The sequence below is a fragment of the Macaca mulatta genome, chromosome 2, assembly GCF_049350105.2.
Source record: "Macaca mulatta isolate MMU2019108-1 chromosome 2, T2T-MMU8v2.0, whole genome shotgun sequence".
Lineage (NCBI taxonomy): Eukaryota > Metazoa > Chordata > Mammalia > Primates > Cercopithecidae > Macaca > Macaca mulatta.
Genome location: NC_133407.1, coordinates 101,478,999 through 101,497,503, shown reverse-complemented (window position 1 = coordinate 101,497,503; position 18,505 = coordinate 101,478,999). Strand labels below are relative to the sequence as shown.

Below are 18,505 nucleotides of genomic sequence, written 5' to 3'. Positions count from 1 at the left end.
CTCTCAAGCACTTTTTTTTTTTTTTTTTTTTTTTTTTTTTTGAGACAGAGTCTCACTCTATCACCCAAGCTGGAGTACAGGGTTGCGATCCCAGCTCACTGCATCTTCTGCCTCCCAGGTTCAATTTTCCTGCCTCAGCCTCCCAAGTAGTTGGGATTACAGGCGTGTGCCACCATGCCCAGCTAATTTTGTATATTTTTAGTAGAGACAGGGTTTCACCATGTTGGTCAGGCTGGTCTCGAACTCCTGACCTCAAGTGATCCACCAGCCTCAGCCTGCCAAAGTGTGCTGAGATTACAGGTGTGAGCCACCGTGCCTGGCTGGAGGCACTCTTTTCATATAATAATTCCTTCAATTCTCAAAACTAACCTAGAAAGTAGGAACTTTCAGCATCCACAGGGAGAAAGCTCCTCCTGGGAGAAATTCGGAGAGACCTAAGGCTGCCCCTTCCCTGAAACACTGGTACATTGGTCTCCCTGCCCTTCCTGGAGAGAGCCAGGAGCCTGCGGGACAGGTAGAGGGCTAGAAAAGAGCAGGGGAAGAGACAAGAGGGAGGGAGACCAGGAAGAGGGGTTCCCAGATGTCCTCGCCCCCGTTCCAGCTGCCACTGCAGGACTGACGTTGACTACATGGAAAAAGTGAGCAATGTCTGGCATCATCCCCTGGTACCAGAGGGCATTTGGGGAGTCAGAAGGAAGACCTCATGTGCCAGGCCACAGAATGCACCTGCATACCCACAGGCATGGAGCCTGGGCCAGGCCCACCTAGGATGAAACACCTCTTTCAAGTTTTCTGTGGATGGTCCCCTGATATCCTTCACCACACTGGTCTGACTGCCAGGATCTCTTGGGCCTGCTGGGCCCCTCAGACCCTGGTAAGCAAAGGAGGAGGCAGGTGTGACCCCCCTCCCTGCTGCCACTCCATCTGTGACTGGGAAGCTGATGACTCCAGGGTCAGAAATAACCCCACGGTCAGCTCCCTGCATGCCGCCCTTCCCCTCCCCTCCGTTCCCAGAAAGCCTGGGCCCTGAGTCAGAGGGAAGAGTCGAGAAGAGAGAAAGGACTCAGTTAATCTGGGATGAAAACCACGGAGTCCTGCTGTGGAATTCATTCATTGGGAGGCCGAGGCAGGCAGATCACCTGAGGTCGGCAGTTCAAGACCAGCCTGGCCAACATGGTAAAACCCCATCTCTACTAAAAATACAAAAATTAACCGGGTATGGTGGCGCAAAGGAGGAGCTGGACCTGGCCAATCTCGGCCCAGTGAAGAGCTGTGCCTTGTCATTCAGATGTCTTCCCCCAAAATCCAGCTTTATCAGGGCCGTGTTGACCTGTGCTGTGGGGCACGGGGAAGAATGGATAAGAAAGAAGGAATTCTTTAGTGCAGAAGGGAATGGGGAAGAAAAAGAGCTGAGCTTCACACTCAGAGGTATTCAGGCTCAGAACAGAGGAGGAGAGGCCCAGCCTGCCCTCAGGAGACCTCCAGTCTCCTGGCACAGTGGGTGGAGACACGTCAGGAAGAGTCAGAGGCAGGACCAGAGTAGAGTGATGGAGGCTCACAAGACGGGGGCAAGCTGTCCAAGGTGTCAGATGCCCCTTCTTATTCACTCTCTCAAAATAGTCTGGGACACCCCCAACCCCACAACCCAGCTGAGTCACTGACCCCAATCCCCAGATCAGACTCTGGATGAATGAAGCTTCTCCCCCTCTGTTTCCCCTCCCCAGCCCGAAGGACATGTAATTGATTCCCCAGGATGGAAGAGTGACTTCCACAAGACCTAAAAATAACCAAACCACTTAATACTCTGAACATAGCCTCTCCCGCCCGCCCCCACCACGGCCCACCCACTAGCCAGCAAGATAAAGGCAGCTGCTGGGGCTGGCAGGGGACAGAGACCCGGAGCCAGGGCAGCAAGAAGGTGTCTGTTGGAGCCAGCAGAACAGAACCAATTTGAACAAGAACCTCGAGAGGAACGACGAACCCTGAGACCACAGCTGCTACAGACCCCAAACACCCCATCAGCCAAGAGAGACCCTCGGTGAGTAACCTACCTCTCTGTCCTTCCACGGCAGGGCTGGCGTTCACAGCTGGGATCCCCTGCCCTCCTGGAATGGACGTATTAGGGGTGGCTCTGAGTGGGGGAAGGAGATTGAGGGGCATGCATGGGAGGAGGTGAGTGGAAGTCTCAGATATAAAGAACCCACAAAGGAGGTAAAGACAGTGTGAGCCCCATGGGAGCTCTCAGAGTGGCTGCCACAGGCCTGAAGCTAGCAGAAAGGACAGGGTCCTGCCAGGCTGGCATGATCCAGTAAGGCCTGGAGTTGTGATTTTTAAAATACAGGTATGGAATGCCTCAGGCTTCGGGGCTTCCTCCCAGGGAAGCCTCAGGCAGGCCCAGGGTCTGGAGGAAGGAGGAACAGAAGAGAGGCGGGAGCAGGGGCCGTAGGTAGGCCTGAGTGTGCATTGCTAGAACAAGCCCCATGCCTAGTTGCTGTGGATGACACTCTCGGCATATCTGGCCCAGGCATAGCTCCCAGGGGCTGGCCGGAGCCCAGCTCCCTACGTATCATAGCCTAAAACCTGGGGTGGAATTTGGACTCTGCCCATGGTCTTGCCCAGTGGGAAAGCCCCCAGGGCAGATCTGGGGCGCTCAGGGGAGGGAGACCGGATCTGAATTTGCCCAGATGTAAAGACATATGGAGCCAGCTGGGCCGAGGAGGAGGTAACCTGAGGACAGCAGTGGGACCATCCTGAGAGGTTGGCCCAGCCCTAGGAGACCAAGGTTTAGGACAGTTCTTGGGGTCACCCCACCTAAGTCTGGTCCCAGTTATGAATTCTGTCCTGACTCTACACTTGCCCCAGGAGTCTCAAGCCAGGCAAGGATGGTGGTGAGAAGGCCAGGAGTCAGGAGGCATGCTTCAGGCTTTGCTACTGCCTTGCTGAGCCTCCTTGGACAGCTCCTTTCCCCTCTTTGGCCCTCTGTTTCCCTATTTGAACAATAAGGGGTTTAGATTGAGTGATCTCTGAGGGTCCTTAGGCCTGACATCCCTGGACTCCATGATAATAACTGCCTGTGGCCTTAGCAGAGATTCTGGAAATTCCTGGGGGTGGGGGTGGGGTGAAGCTGATGGTCTGCCCATGCCATCTGCTCAGGTCACCCTGCTGGTGACAGGATGGAGTGGAGGTGGAGACAGGCACAGGTTTGCCTTGGGCAGGGGATCCTCGTTGGAGCTCAGAAATGAAAGAAAACCACGCAGAGCTTTGATGAGACTCAGGTTACAGGTTTCAGAGCTCACACTCCCCAAAGGTTCTGATGTCTTTGGTGGACATGCCAGGGTGGGCATGGGGTCAGGAGGTCTCAATTTCCTCTCTCCTCCTTCTGAGGTAGCCATAGGGAGGAAGTCCTGCCCCACTTGCTGCCAGTACTTCCCTCCACCGCAGACTCCTTTGGCCAGGGAAGGTGTCCAGGTTCTAGCACCTGGTTGGACTGCAGCCCAGGGGCCTGACACCAGCCCAGGAGGCAGGATAGGGGAGCCCAGGGTAACGAAGGAGACGAGGTGAGCCAAGGGCACTGAGGATCCCCACTGGCTGGGCCTCAGCCTCCCTCTGAGCCCCGGGCTGCTGTTCTGAGGCCAGAACATCAGCTATATTTAGCACCCTGTGTGGTGCAGAGCAGTGGGTCAGGGGCAGCGGGAGGGGGCACATGCTTCCCATTCTTTCCCTACTGGCCTCTGGGGACTGTTAGTACACCTGTCACAAGACAGATAAGACATACATGGACAGAGACCAGAGAAGCGCTTGAGGGGTGGGAGGCCATTGAGGGGTGGGGGTGGAGCCAGGGAGGGGTAGGGCTTAGCCTGAAGCCCCCCTGAGTCCGAGCCCCTGAAGCTGTGCTTGCTTGCTTAGAGAGCGGTCTCCAGGGGCAAGGGGCAGAGCTGTCTCTGCAGAAAGGACCCTGGTCCCATGGTCCTCTCCCTGGTAGGTGTCGCCCTCATATCCTCCGAGGGGTGCCTGCTGGGGAATAGACTGGTCCTATGGCCAATAAGAAAGCTTTACACCTCCTACCCTCTTATGTCTTGGGCCCATGCCCTAAATAGAGTCTAGGGACCCCAAGCCAGCACTGCCTTCCATTTATTCACCAAGATCTGACTCTGGACCTAAGTTCCCTCGTCTTTATTTATAAATGGTTGTGCTAAAAGACCTTTGAGATCCCCCTAGCTCAGACATTCTCAGTCTTGGAGTATAGTGCAGAAAACCCTGACCAGAGATTCAGAATTTGGATCTGGCCTAACCACGAGATATCTGATGAGCAGCTTCCCAGCCCTGATCCTCAACTGCTTCTGCCCTAGCATGGGCTGTTGGCCTCCGCTTGCCTCCTTGGGCCTGGGAAAGGTTGGAGTGCGTTGACAGCCAAGAGAGAAAAGTTAGGCAGCACTCCAGGTCAACATGGCAAGTCTGCCCTCTGGTGTTCTGCAAAGGAATCTCGTCTCCATGGGAAATCAGTCACCAGGTTAGAGACCTGTCCCTCCAAGGCTGGGACTCCAAAAGTCAGGATTCCCCCAGGCCACTCTCCTGGGAGTCTTCTAGGGCAACACTGATTTTTAACAAAGGAAGGCGAGGATGGGGCCTGTCCAGTTAGGCATCCCTTATGGAGCTAAAGGAAAGAGTGTCATGTCCAGTTGTCCCATGGTTGCTCCCTAGCAACCCAGGAGATGTAGGGAAAGCAGGAACCCACTGTGATTAATGGGTCCATATGTCCTAAGTTCAAGACCTGTTGCCCACAACAGGCAGCAAAGTGAAACCCAGGCCAGGCACATAAAGAGAGGCAAGGAGTCTCTAAGTGTAAGTCACCGAGAGCTACTCTGACCCTGAGCCCTGTTTACTGCCATTTCTCCCAGCATCCAGCCTCTACCCTGCTGAACATCTAGATCTAAGGCCCCCCATCCCATCCTCATCTCTGCCCCTTCTTCTCAGAAGGATGGCCGACGCCCAGACACAGGTGGCCCCCACACCAACCATGAGGATGGCAACTGCAGAGGACCTGCCCCTCCCTCCACCCCCAGCCCTGGATGACCTGCCACTGCCACCACCCAAGGAGTCCTTCTCCAAGTTCCACCAGCAGCGGCAAGCTAGTGAACTCCGCCGCCTCTACAGGCACATCCACCCTGAGCTCCGCAAGAATCTGGCCGAGGCTGTGGCCGAGGATCTGGCCGAGGTCCTGGGCTCTGAGGAACCCACTGAGGGTGACGTTCAGTGCATGCGATGGATCTTTGAGAACTGGCGACTGGATGCCATTGGAGATCACGAGAGGCCAGCTGCCAAGGAGCCTGTGCCGGGTGGTGACGTCCAGGCCACCTCCCGCAAGTTTGAGGAAGGCTCTTTTGCCAACAGCACAGACCAGGAGCCAACCAGGCCCCAGCCAAGTGGAGGGGACGTTCGTGCAGCCCGCTGGCTATTTGAGACAAAGCCACTGGATGAGCTGACAGGGCAGGCCAAGGAACTGGAGGCCACTGTGAGGGAACCTGCAGCCAGCGGAGATGTGCAGGGTACCAGGATGCTCTTTGAGACACGGCCGCTGGACCGCCTGGGCTCCCGCCCCTCCCTGCAGGAGCAGAGCCCCTTGGAACTGCGCTCAGAGATCCAGGAGCTGAAGGGTGATGTGAAAAAGACAGTGAAGCTTTTCCAAACGGAGCCCCTGTGTGCCATCCAGGATGCAGAGGGTGCCATCCATGAGGTCAAGGCCGCATGCCGGGAGGAGATCCAAAGCAACGCGGTGAGGTCTGCCCGCTGGCTCTTTGAGACCCGGCCTCTGGACGCCATCAACCAGGACCCCAGCCAGGTGCGGGTGATCCGGGGGATTTCCCTGGAGGAGGGGTCCCGGCCCGATGTCAGTGCAACTCGCTGGATCTTTGAGACACAGCCCCTGGATGCCATCCGGGAGATCTTAGTAGATGAAAAGGACTTCCAGCCATCCCCAGACCTTATCCCACCTGGTCCAGATGTTCAGCAGCAGCGGCATCTGTTTGAGACCCGAGCGCTGGACACTCTGAAGGGGGATGAGGAGGCTGGAGCAGAGGCCCCACCCAAAGAGGAAGTGGTCCCTGGTGATGTCCGCTCCACCCTGTGGCTATTTGAAACAAAGCCCCTGGATGCTTTCAGAGACAAGGTCCAAGTGGGTCACCTACAGCGAGTGGATCCCCAGGACGGTGAGGGGCATCTATCCAGTGACAACTCCTCAGCACTGCCCTTCTCTCAGACTGCCCCCCAGAGGGATGGGCTAAAGGGGGACGTGAAGACTTTTAAGAACCTTTTTGAGACCCTTCCCTTGGACAGCATTGGACAGGGTGAGGTTCTGGCCCATGGGAGTCCAAGCAGAGAAGAAGGAACTGATTCTGCTGGGCAGGCCCAGGGCATAGGGTCCCCAGTGTATGCCATGCAGGACAGCAAGGGCCGCCTCCATGCCCTGACCTCTGTTAGCAGAGAGCAGATAGTCGGAGGTGATGTCCAAGGCTACAGGTGGATGTTTGAGACACAGCCCCTAGCCCAGCTCGGCCGAAGCCCCAGTACCATCGACGTGGTGCGGGGCATCACCCGGCAGGAAGTGGTGGCTGGGGATGTTGGCACTGCTCGGTGGCTTTTTGAGACCCAGCCCCTGGAGATGATCCACCAACGGGAGCAGCAGGAACGACAGAAAGAAGAGGGGAAGAGTCAGGGAGACCCCCAGCCTGAGGCACCCTCCAAAGGCGATGTGCAGACCATCCGGTGGTTGTTCGAGACTTGCCCAATGAGTGAGTTGGCCGAAAAGCAGGGGTCAGAGGTCACAGATCCCACAGCCAAGGCTGAGGCACAGTCCTGCACCTGGATGTTCAAGCCCCAACCTGTGGACAGGCCAGTGGGCTCCAGGGAGCAGCACCTGCAGGTTAGCCAGGTCCCGGCTGGGGAAAGACAGACAGACAGACATGTCTTTGAGACCGAGCCTCTTCAGGCCTCAGGTCGTCCCTGCGGAAGAGGGCCTGTGAGATACTGCAGCCGTGTGGAGATCCCTTCAGGGCAGGTGTCTCGTCAGAAGGAGGTTTTCCAGGCCCTGGAGGCAGGCAAGAAGGAAGAACAGCAGCCCCGGGTAATCGCTGGGTCCATCCCCGCGGGTTCTGTCCACAAGTTCACTTGGCTTTTTGAGAATTGCCCCATGGGCTCCCTGGCAGCTGAGAGCATCCGAGGGGGCAACCTCCTGGAAGAGCAGCCCATGAGCCCCTCAGGCAACAGGATGCAAGAGAGCCAGGAGACTGCAGCTGAGGGGACCCTGCGGACTCTGCATGCCACACCTGGCATCCTGCACCATGGAGGCATCCTCATGGAGGCCCGAGGGCCAGGGGAGCTCTGTCTTGCCAAGTATGTGCTCTCGGGCACAGGGCAGGGACTCCCCTATATACGAAAGGAGGAGCTGGTGTCAGGTGAACTTCCCAGGATCATCCGCCAAGTCCTGCGCCGGCCAGATGTGGACCAGCAGGGGCTGCTGGTGCAGGAAGACCCAACTGGCCAGCTCCAACTCAAGCCGCTGAGGCTGCCAACTCCAGGCAGCAGTGGGAGTATTGAAGACATGGACCCCGAGCTCCAGCAGCTGCTGGCTTGTGGTCTCAGGGCCTCCGTGGCAAGAACTGGGCTGGTGATGCAGGAGACAGAGCAGGGCCTGGTCGCACTGACTGCCTATTCTCTGCAGCCTCGGCTAACTAGCAAGGCCTCCGAGAGGAGCAGCGTGCAGCTGTTGGCCAGCTGCATAGACAAAGGAGACCTGAGTGGCCTGCACAGTCTGCGGTGGGAGCCCCCGGCTGACCCGAGTCCAGTGCCAGCCAGCGAGGGGGGCCAGAGCCTGCCCCCAGCTGAGAGCATCATCCATGTTCCCCCACTGAACCCCAGCATGGGGATGGGGCATCTGAGAGCCTCAGGGCAAGCTATCCCTTGCCCTCCTCAGTCCATTGGAAAGGCAGTCCCTCTGGCTGGGGAAGCTGCAGCACCAGCCCAGTTGCAAAACACAGAAAAGCAGGAAGACAGTCACTCTGGACAGAAAGGGATGGCAGTCTTGGGAAAGTCAGAAGGAGCCACTACTACCTCTCCGGGGCCTGGGGCCCCAGACCTCCTGGCCGCCATGCAGAGTCTGCGTATGGCAACAGCTGAAGCCCAGAGCCTGCACCAGCAAGTTCTGAATAAGCACAAGCAGGGCCCCACCCCCGCAGCCACTTCCAACCCCATCCAGGACGGTCTTCGGAAAGCTGGGGCTACCCAAAGCAACATCAGGCCTGGGGGTGGAATTGATCCCCGGATCCCAGCAGCCCCCAGAAAGGTCAGTGGGGAAGAGCGAGCACTACCCAGAGGGCTGCCTGGGGGGTGGGTGACAATTCAGGACGGCATCTACACCGCTCATCCCGTGAGGACCTTTGACCCACCAGGGGGTGTCCAGCCTTCTGAGAGGGAACCCCAGTCAAGGCGCAGGGAGACTGCCCTCTCAGTCCGGGCTCCCCGCCCACTCCAGGGAGGCCCAGGTCAGAGTACTGGGCCAGGGCGGGAGGAGCCTGGGGGCCGCGCACAGATGGCCTGGGGGCCTCCAGGGAAGTTGATGGCAGAAGTCTGCCCAGGGGACCTCCAAGCTGCAGAGACCACCCTGAAGACTGCCCCTCTAGGCAGCCACAATCTGGCCTCTGGGCCCCAAGCCGCAGGTGCCAGCCCGCACCCCCATAATGCCTTTGTTCCTCCTCCTCCTACTCTCCCAGCTGCTGTGACAGGACCTGACTTTCCAGCCGGAGCCCGCCGTGACGAGGACTCCATCCAGCAGGCCTCTGAGCCCCTGAAGGACCCCCTTCTTCACCCCCACAGCAGCCCTGCTGGCCAGAAAACCCCTGGAGGGTCACAGACAAAGACCTCAAAACTGGAGCCCACCATGCCCCCAAAGAAGAAGCCGCAGCTGCCCCCTAAACCTGCACACCTAACCCAGAGCCACCCTCCTCAGAGGCTGCCCAAGCCCTTGCCTGTATCTCCCAGCTTTTCCTCAGAGGTGGGGCAAAGGGAACACCAACGAGGTGAGACAGATGCAGCCATCCCTCAGCCAGTCAAGGTTCCCACCACTGTAGGCCAGGGCCACATACCTCTGGCCAGATGCCCCAGTGGACATAGCCAGCCCAGTCCCCAACATGGCTTCAGCACCACGGCACCCAGGCCCACCAACAATCAGGCTACAGGCAGCAATGCCCAGAGCTCTGAGCCCCCCAAGCTCAATGCCCTCAACCGTGATCCCACCTCACTGCAGTGGGGCCCCAGCACCTCAGGAGAGCAGCCCATGGAAGGTTCCCACCAAGGGGCCCCTGAGAGCCCTGAGAGTCTGCAAAGAAACCAGAAGGAGCTCCAGGGCCTCCTGAACCAGGTGCAAGCCCTTGAGAAGGAGGCCGCAAGCAGTGTGGATGTGCAGGCCCTGCGGAGGCTGTTTGAGGCTGTGCCCCAGCTGGGAGGGGCTGCTCCTCAGGCTCCTGCTGCCCACCAAAAACCTGAGGCCTCAGTGGAGCAGGCATTTGGGGAACTGACACGGGTCAGCACGGAGGTCGCTCGACTGAAGGAACAGACCTTGGCAAGGCTGCTGGACATTGAAGAGGCTGTGCACAAGGCACTCAGCTCCATGTCTAGCCTCCAGCCTGAGGCCAGCGCCAGCGGCCACTTCCAGGGACCTCCAAAAGACCACAGTGCCCACAAGATCAGTGTCACAGTCAGCAGTAGTGCCAGGCCCAGTGGCTCAGGCCAGGAGGTCGGGGGTCAAACTGCAGTTGAGAACCAAACCAAGGTTGGATGCCACACTGAGGCCCAGAATCAAGTCAAGATCAGAAATCACACAGAGGCCAGAAGTCACGCAGCCTCAACTGCCCCTTCCACCAGGAGGCAGGAGACATCAAGAGAAGATTTGTGCCTCCCTCGGGTCTTACCTTCCAGGCGAGATTCGCCCTCCTCCCCAACATTTATCTCCATCCAGTCAGCCACAAGGAAGCCTCTAGAGACTTCTAGCTTTAAGGGTAACCCTGATATCTCAGTGAAAAGCACACAAGCGGCTCAGGACATAGGCCAGGCCCTGCTCCAGCAGAAAGGTGTCCAAGACAAGGCTGGGAAGAAGGACATCACCCAGTGCTCTGTGCAACCTGAGCCTGCCCCTCCCTCAGCAAGTCCCCTGCCCAGAGGGCGGCAAAAGAGTGTTCTGGAGCTACAGACTGGGCCAGGGAGCTCACAGCACTATGGAGCCATGAGAACCGTGACTGAGCAGTATGAGGAGGTGGACCAGTTTGGGAACACAGTCCTCATGTCTTCCACCACAGTCACCGAGCAGGCAGAGCCACCCAGGAGCCCAGGCTCTCACCTCGGGCTCCACGCCTCCCCCTTGCTGAGGCAGTTCCTACACAGCCCAGCTGGGTTCAGCAGTGACCTGACAGAAGCTGAGATGGTGCAGGTGTCCTGCAGCTACTCCCAGCCAGCTACCCAGTGAGGCCCACCGCCTCCCACCACACCTGCCACCTGTTCCTGGCCTCCACTGCCCCAGGACTGAGGTGGGTGCCTGCCTCCTGCACACTGGAGCAAGGACCAAGAGGAAAGGGCATCTTCAGAGGATTACTGTGGGCCATTTCCCTTTCATCACTTCTTTCAGTAGGCCCAGTTCTTCCAAATGGAAAAAGAAAGGTCTGGAAGAGGCCCACTGAGTAGCACAGGCGTGGGGGTAGGACGGGGGCTCCCAGCTACATCCTTGTGGAGGATGTAATATGTACAGACACACACATGTTTCTCACACAGGCCTGGCCCATGCATGGACATGTGTGAATCTGCACACCACTGCCTGAGTTGGAGTCCCCCAGAGTGTCCCTCTACCCAGAGTTTTAATTTTTTTTTTTATTAGTCTGAATGCTCCCAGCCATCTGCTCCTTAATCTCTGGAGAGGAACAGAGCCAACTGGACACAGCGTTGGTCTCTGTTTGGAATCACTGTGAGGTCTCCAGAAGGACCTGGCCGCCAGCCCCTTCATCACCATCTCCATCATTCAGCTGGTCATCTGGTGGCCCAAAGGTCAGACAAAGAGTCAGCAATCAGCATATCCCTAGAAGCCAAATGCACTGCCTTTCTCTGTCCCCACAACTGTCCCCCACTCTGCACCCCAAATGGGAAGCATACGGTCTGAATAAATCCAAGTTTTATTCTCTATTCTGTGCATGTCTGACTGTGTGTACATCTGTTCCAGTCTGTGTTCCCACTGCAGGGGGAGAAAACAGCCACAACCTCCAGGTGCCTCATCTTCCTAGCAACAGTAGTGTGGGAAGGCTCTAAAAGCCACCCCTTCTCCTCCATCTTGGCTGGCAACCAGAAATGCCCTGCCCACACTTCTAGTCTCCTTGCCCCTATCCCCATTACACACACACACACACACACACACACACACACACAGTGCTGCCCTCTCTATCTCGATCTCCCCTCCTGGATGTTCTTGAACACCATCCTGGAGGGGTTCTTAGAATCCTGCCCCAGAGTTGGAGAGCAGCCCATTCAGGCCTGGGAAGCGGGAGGAACTCATGCCAGGAGAATTCCTCTGCCCAAGATGTCTGGGTCACTTCTGCCTGTTCAGCCCAGGTGTCGTGTGCCAAGCAGGGGTTCCTGGAAAATGGAGTGCACAGATCCTGGCCTAGAAAGTCAGGATGTTTTGGTGAAGGGCCCTTTTCAAGTTGTCTTTCAAAAATCACTAAGCATCTTCTGTGTTCCAGGCCTGTTCTAGGCAATGGGGATACAGAGGTGAGGTCCAATGGGGTCCCGCTTTCAGGGAACCTTTTAGAATGAGGAGACAGAGACAATATATAAGAAAAATTAGATCAGGAATAGGGTGATGCATCTGACTAGGCCACTCTCCCATTTTGGGATAAAAGTCTTAAAATATGGTCATGCGACAATGGCAGGTGATTGCCTTAGACTGTGGCATGGCCAAGGCAGGGCTCTCTAAGGAAAAAACACCTCAGCTGAGATCTCAATGACAAAGAGCAACTATGTGCAAATCGGGGGAGGAAGCATGCTAGGTGGAGGGAAGAGCACTTGCAAAGACCCCGAGGTGGAATAAATTTAGTTCCTGGATTTCCTGGATATCCAGGCGTTTGAAACTAGGTTTGCCTCACACCAAGTTTATGTGGAAAGTTACTCACACTTTGCTTCAATGGAAGAGATAGGCCCTATCCTACCCCTAACCCAGGGCCTAACCCTCCACAACCCTCACAGGCCCCTCGTTGCCTGCTCAGCCAATATGCGTAGGGTTCTCCTGGGACAACACAGCTCTGATCTGGAAGGAGCCTGTGCCCTGTGGGAAACTGTGCTGTGTCGAGAATAATCAAGGTACCAAATCCACCTGCTTGGGCCTGGTACACAAATCTTGTTGATCCCCTGCCTTCTGCGGGATCTCACTTGATTACAGGGCCCAGCAGCCTATATAGGCAATGACCTTGAGCAGTCGGACAAATAACTCCCACATGCTTAGCTTTCCAATAATGGAACGCTAGAAAGTATAAAGAGCTTGAAGCTATGCCTGGCATCTGGAACTCAAAGACATTCACTTTTAGTATTATCGTAATTAAAAAAAAATACATATCTTCTTTCTTACCTCCAGGGGTATCCCTGTCTCGTTCATCTTGGTACCTCTTTACCACAAGTGCCTAGAAGGCACTCCATAAATGTCAAATAAATGAATGCATAAATGAATGAAATGATTGAGGAAATCTGCCGATTCATCGAAGTAACTTTTATTGAGCACCTCATTCATGCCAGGCTCTGTTCAGGGTGCTGACAACAGAGATGAACAAGGCAGAATTTCTGCCTCAGCTTATGGAACTTCGGTTTCAAGAGGGAAGACAATATAGGTAGAAGCAGACAAGATAATTTTAGAGGGGAGAAATACTGTGAAGGAAATAAAACACAAAGTCCAAGAGGGAAATGTTGGCAGTTCCTTCAACTTGGGTGGTCAGGGAAGGCGTCTCAGCGGAGGTGACCCGAATGACAGAAGACTCAGTCCAGTTGGTTGAAGATGGCGGCCTGAGGGGAAGAGTGGGGAGAGGTGGCTGGGCCTGTGGTGCGCGCCGGCGGCGGCGTGCACAGAGAAGCGGCTTTTCGGCGAGGCCGCTCCGGGCGCCCTGCACACCTGCGGCCACGCGTGCCGCCGAGGAAGGGAGGGGGCGGGCGGGGCTGAAGGCGCACCCCGCGGGAGGCGGAGCGCGTGGCGCCAAGACCCCGCCCCCGGAGCCCGCAGGGCGTGTTCCCACCGGCCGTCGCCGAGGCGACGATGAGAGCTAAGGGGCCGCCGAGTTCAGAACGTTCGGGCGGCGGCGGCTGTTGCTGGGAGACGTCCGGCAGGAGCGCAGCCAGGGACTGGCTCTGCACTGCAGACGACGGACGCCAGGACGCGCCATCCTGGCCAGCCCTCTCGCTGAGGCTCCCTTCGGACTCCAGACGGATAGCGGGTTCCCGTCCTCACCCATGTCTAGATCCTGCTCGGGACCTGCAGGACTGGGCGCCTCCTCCCTCGCTGGTACTCTCTGTCATTGCCTCTGTGTCCGGAATTTGTCCACCAGTCCCCATCTTCACCGCCATCACCATGTCTCAAGCCATCGTGCATCCTCCCTTCCCTGGGGGATGAGGCACTGCCGTAGCCTCCCCAATGATCCTCCTCCCTTTGCCCTGTGTGTCCTTACACTCTGTCCTCCAGCAGGCAGCAGGAACTTTTATTAATAAGAGTTTACCAGATCCAGGCACTCCTGCATAATACCCTCCACCGGCTCCCCAGCTCACTCAGTCTTAAATCCAAACTCCTCTCAGTGACCTGTAGGACCAGAATGACTTGCCTCTCTGCCTTCCTCTCCAACTTCGTTGGCCCCACTCTCCTCCTCACCCACATCACCCTAGTCACACTGTCTTTCTTGCCCTTCTCAGAACATACCAAGCTGATTCCTGCCTCCGGACCTTTGTACTTAATGAACCCTCTGGCTGAAAGTCTCTTCTCCCAGATGGTTAGTGGTTGAGCTCCTTCTCACTCAGGTCTCAGTTCCAATGTCTCTCCAGAAAGACCTTTCTTGATCAGTCCTCCCCGCTTCCCCCATCTAAAGAGGCCCTTGTTTTCACGCTGCTTTATGTTTTCCCATATTTTCCTCTCACAATATGAAATTATCTTGCTCACTTATTCCCTTGTTTCTTAGTGTTCTAGATATTATTTCTGCATAGCAAACCACCCCAAACAGGAATTTGGGACAGAGCACAGTTGGCATGGCTTGTTTCTGTGCCACAATGTTTGGGACGTCAGCAGGGATGTCAGCCAGAACACACACATGTGGCCTCTCCATGTGGCCTGGGCTTCCCCACAACATGGCAATCTCTGGGTTGTCGAACTTCCTAAGTTGTAGTTCAGGGCTCCAAAGACATGTCCCACCTAACAAGGCAGAAGCTGTATCGCCTCTTATGACCTAGTCTCAGAAGTCATGAAAAATCACATCTGTACATCCTGTTGGTTACAAGTGAGTCACAAGTCTGCCCGGATTGAAAGGAAGGGGGTATTAGACATCACCTTTTGGTAGGCGAGAGGCAAAATTCTAGAACATGCATACGTCTTTGGAAAGTGACATCTCCACAGTCAGTCTTCCCCCCACTGAAGTAGCATTTCCATGAAGAACCACATCTCATTTGATTTTTATTGCATCCCCAGTGCTAGAATGGTGCCAGAACACATAGTAAGTGCTAAATTCATGTTTTAGAGTGAATACATGAAGGATTATCTTTCAAGAGGTCATTCAAGCCCAGCTCTTCTCCCTGCAAGTGTATTTCCTGTCCCAGCCCTTGATTTTGGCCTGATCTGCTCTGGAGAAAGCCCAGTGTTCATATTTGAGGGTGGGAGTCAAGACTATTATGGGGGTGGAGATGTGCACATAAAAACAGTTATTGGGAATTAAGAAGTAGGTAGCCAATGAGTTTCTGGGACAGTTTTCTACTGAAAGGGTATTGAAAACTTAGTCTGCTTTTCCCCATTCTTTATCCTGGAAATGTCCAAGTGAGGTGGTTTTGTCCTCCAGGCCATAGGGAGCAGGAAAGTGGCCCAACAAGAATGGAGCTTTGGGGAGGCAGCTCAGGCAGCAGGGGTGGGGTTAGAATGCCTGTTAAGAACAATTGCAGGATCTGGGCAAGAGGTGGCCCTGAAGCTGCCCACAAGCCTGTGAAGTTACTGGAAGTCTCCTTGCTTTGTTATTTGTGAAAGACCTTCCATTTGATCTTCCCAAAGTCCTGGAGCACATACAGGTTCTCCTCCTGTCTTCCTGTTTTCCAAGAGGGCTGGCAGCATCTGCCATTCACCGAAGCCAGAGAAGATAGCCCAGGCTTCTCCCTGCATTACCGCCTCATATCAGTGGGCTTTGGCTTCCCAAGTACCTCTTCCCCTTGCCCCCTGCTTCATTTCTACGTTGATCTGTGAGCTCCAACATCCAACTGTACCGCAGCAACAGCCTCCTCATTTCTCTCCCCACCACCAGTGCCACCCCCAAACCATCAGTCCTCCAATCCAGCCTTGCAGCAGCTTCTCACCACCTCTGTCACCTTAAAATCCACGCTTCTTAGGTCATTCAAGGCCCTTCCTGTGCAGCTGTTACTGTGTTTATGGCCTCCTCCGGGAGGGGAGAATTCTATCTTCTAGATCCTTTCATGTTCTTTCCAGGCTGTGTCACATCGCCCTGACTTTACCCAGGGCCAACTCACCCATCCGGCACAGGGGGCAACAGTGCCTAGGGTCCTCAATACTTTTAGAAACTCATGACAATGTTTTAACTTATTTTACTATCAGAAGGGAAAAACAAACTTTCAGGCCGAAGACATTGTTTGAATATATAACATTAACCTATTCGGCTTTATACCACCACAGTCGTAAAATATACTTTAAAATTTTTTTTTATGGAAAAGGAGCCCATTAAGGCAAAAGTACTTAGGGTCCACAAAAATCATAATGGGGCTCTGGTTTTGGTTATGCTGACCCTCCCCGCAACCTGTGGCAGAGCTGCCTAGTTAGATGCCCAGCTAACTTCCGAAGAAAACTCTAGCAGAGGCTCTGCTTGGGAACCCTCAGGAACAACTCCCTGGTCCCAAATCAGGCGCTATGAGGACTGAGGTCCGCGCCCCAACCCCCACCTGCGTCCCGGAAGGCAGGCGCGCGGGTGTCCTGCTGCAGGCCAAGGGGGCGGTACTCGGGTTTCGCTGGCTGCAGCTGGCCCGCCCGCCTGCCAGCTCCACCCGACCTAATCGGAAGGAGGAAGCGGGCCCTGAGCTGTTCTCTCCCTTCTTCCTCAAAAGCTCCGCCCACCACCCCCTCCCCACCCACTCCCCCCCCCCCCCCCCCCCCCGCGTTACGTTTCTTACGAAAAAGTGCTGCTGAGAATTCCCAGAAAGTCCCGGATATGAAGTCACTCGCGTGAGGTCACCAAGCCTGGTTCCAAGAATCAGAAGCTTGTGGGGGAGAAAGGAAAGTGCAGAAAAAGAAGGAGCAGCGCTCGGAGTCGTGGCTGCGGCCAGGGTTAAGGGGCCGGCTAGCTCGGCAGGGTCCCAGGCGTCTCCAATCAGGCCTTGGCCGGTGTGATCCCTGGAAAAGTTCCAAAGGAAACTAGGCTTCACTACCATATTAGAGAAATGACGACTGAACACAGAAATACCGATCCCTACTGACCAAGATCAAAAAGTCTGATACTGCATGGTGTCGGAGCAGATGGGGAAACAGCAGTGTTTATCCACTGTTGTCAGGGAGAGAGAACTGGCTGGGTCTGCCAGTTTGGAGAACAACTTGGAAATATGATCAGAATTTTAAATGAGCATACCTTTTGACCTAACAATCACACATCTAGGGACTTATCCTACTGAGAAATACAAGGATAAATGCTTGTGCTATGTTAGCAGCACATCGTTTCAGCTGCATAGTTTGAAGTACTGAAGGTCAGAACCCACCTAGATGTCCATCATAGGAAATTAATCTAAAAAATGCCGTGGAATACTATGTGCTGTGAACAAGAATGAGGCAGCTGTTTATGAGCCAGCTCTGTGTTCCCCATTATGGTCTCTGTGTGTGTGTGTGTGTGTGTGTATGTGTGTGTGTGTGTGTGTGTCAGAGTGTTGTTCTGCCGCCTGGGCAGGAGTGCAGTGGTGCAATCACAGCTCACTGCACCCTTGACCTCCTGGGCTTAAGTGATCCTCCCACCTCAACCTTCAAAGTAGCTGGGACCACAGGTGCATGCCACCATGCCTAGATAATATTTTTCAATTTTTTGTAGAGATGGGGGTCTCACTATGTTGCCCAAGCAGGTCTTGAACTCCTGGGCTCAAGAGATCCACCCCCCTCAGCCTCCCAAAGCTGGGATTACAGGTGTGAGTCACCACACCTGGCCTGGTCATTTCTTAAAGGTATATATTCATTCAACAGACATGTATTGAGCACCTACAAAGTGCATGGCACATTGCAGATACTGGAAATAAAACAGAGAACAAAACAGCTTATGGGGATGGGGGAAAACAAGTAAAATGCATCAAGTCGTGATAAGTGCTATGGAGGAGACTCAGTCAGAGCAAGGGGTACAGAAAATGTCAGGGTTGTGCCATGTTAGAGTGGGTGGTCAGGGAAGGCCTCTGGGACAAGTTGATTTCAGAGCAGAGACCAGAATGATGGGAGAGAACGTCACCTCTCCGCCCGGTGTAGGGCCTAGCCTGTGCACAAGACTTTACTTGGACACGAAGACCAGCCAGGAGGCCAGCGAAGCTGAAGAGGAGCGGGCAGGGTCACAGTGGTGGGAGGAACGGTCTTGAAGGAGGGGAGGAGGAAGATCAGATAGGACTTCCTAGGCTTTTGTGAGGATTTTGGCTTTCATAGCCATTGGAGGTTCTTGCACAAAGAGGTGACGTGACTCGACTTAGGTTTTAAAGGATCCCTCTGGCTGCTGAGGGGAGACTACTACAGAGGGGCAAGGGTAGAATCCGGGAGTCTAGGAAGGAGGCTGCTGCAACCATGGGAGATACAGCGGGGCTGGAGCAGGGTGGTAGGAGATGTCACCCAATGATCTGCTTCTGGGTGAATTCTGATAGTAGAGCTGATAGGATTTGCTGATAGCCCCAGATCTAAGTATGAGAGAAAGAGGTGTGTGTAACTATAAGTATGGAGTTATCTTTCATCAGGAGAGGGAAGCTGGTGGGAGGAGCAAGATTTTGGGGAACCGAGGTGAAGAATCAGTCTGAACTGCTCACATGGATTGGGAATTCCGGTGTGATGGAAACATGAGAGCTGTTTGGAATTTGTAGCAGAGAGGGTCCCAGGGAGAGACAGCTGGCACCCTGGAATTGAGAAATTTGAGGAGGGTTTAATAAAAGGAGCCTTTAGAAAAGAGTAGCAGGATGTAGAGAAACCAGGAGGGTGGTGTAGGCCCCCAGGGCTAGTAAGAGTGGGTCC

The 18,505-nt window shown here is 55.0% G+C and overlaps 1 protein-coding gene and 1 long non-coding RNA gene across 7 annotated transcripts; one reads left to right on the top strand and one right to left on the bottom strand.

Moving 5' to 3' along the window:
• Positions 1 to 1,659: 1,659 nt before the first annotated feature.
• XIRP1 (xin actin binding repeat containing 1) lies at positions 1,660 to 11,220 on the top strand. Of its 6 annotated transcripts, none has more exons than XM_077992201.1 (3): positions 1,660 to 2,038; positions 4,975 to 8,338; positions 8,766 to 11,220. In XM_077992201.1, exons 2-3 carry the CDS (start codon positions 4,979 to 4,981, stop codon positions 8,772 to 8,774), a joined length of 3,369 nt encoding a protein of 1,122 aa, XP_077848327.1. In that variant the 5' UTR covers positions 1,660 to 2,038; positions 4,975 to 4,978; the 3' UTR covers positions 8,775 to 11,220. The 6 variants fall into 6 exon arrangements, with proteins under 6 accessions (XP_077848327.1, XP_014986804.3, XP_014986806.3 ...); XM_015131320.3 differs by having other exon boundaries at positions 1,724 to 2,038; positions 4,899 to 8,338; XM_077992202.1 differs by having other exon boundaries at positions 1,725 to 2,038; positions 4,978 to 8,338.
• A 1,710-nt stretch (positions 11,221 to 12,930) lies between these two features.
• Positions 12,931 to 16,742, bottom strand: LOC106996955 (uncharacterized). The gene is made up of 2 exons (XR_003727247.2): positions 16,438 to 16,742; positions 12,931 to 13,083 (listed from the first exon to the last, which is right to left on the bottom strand). It is a non-coding gene; the product is annotated as an uncharacterized LOC106996955 (long non-coding RNA).
• Positions 16,743 to 18,505: the final 1,763 nt, after the last annotated feature.

Bases quoted from the DNA above. Each gene is read 5' to 3' on its own strand.
- XIRP1 (XM_015131318.3), top strand. From the start codon at position 4,979: ATGGCCGACGCCCAGACACAGGTGGCCCCCACACCAACCATGAGGATG.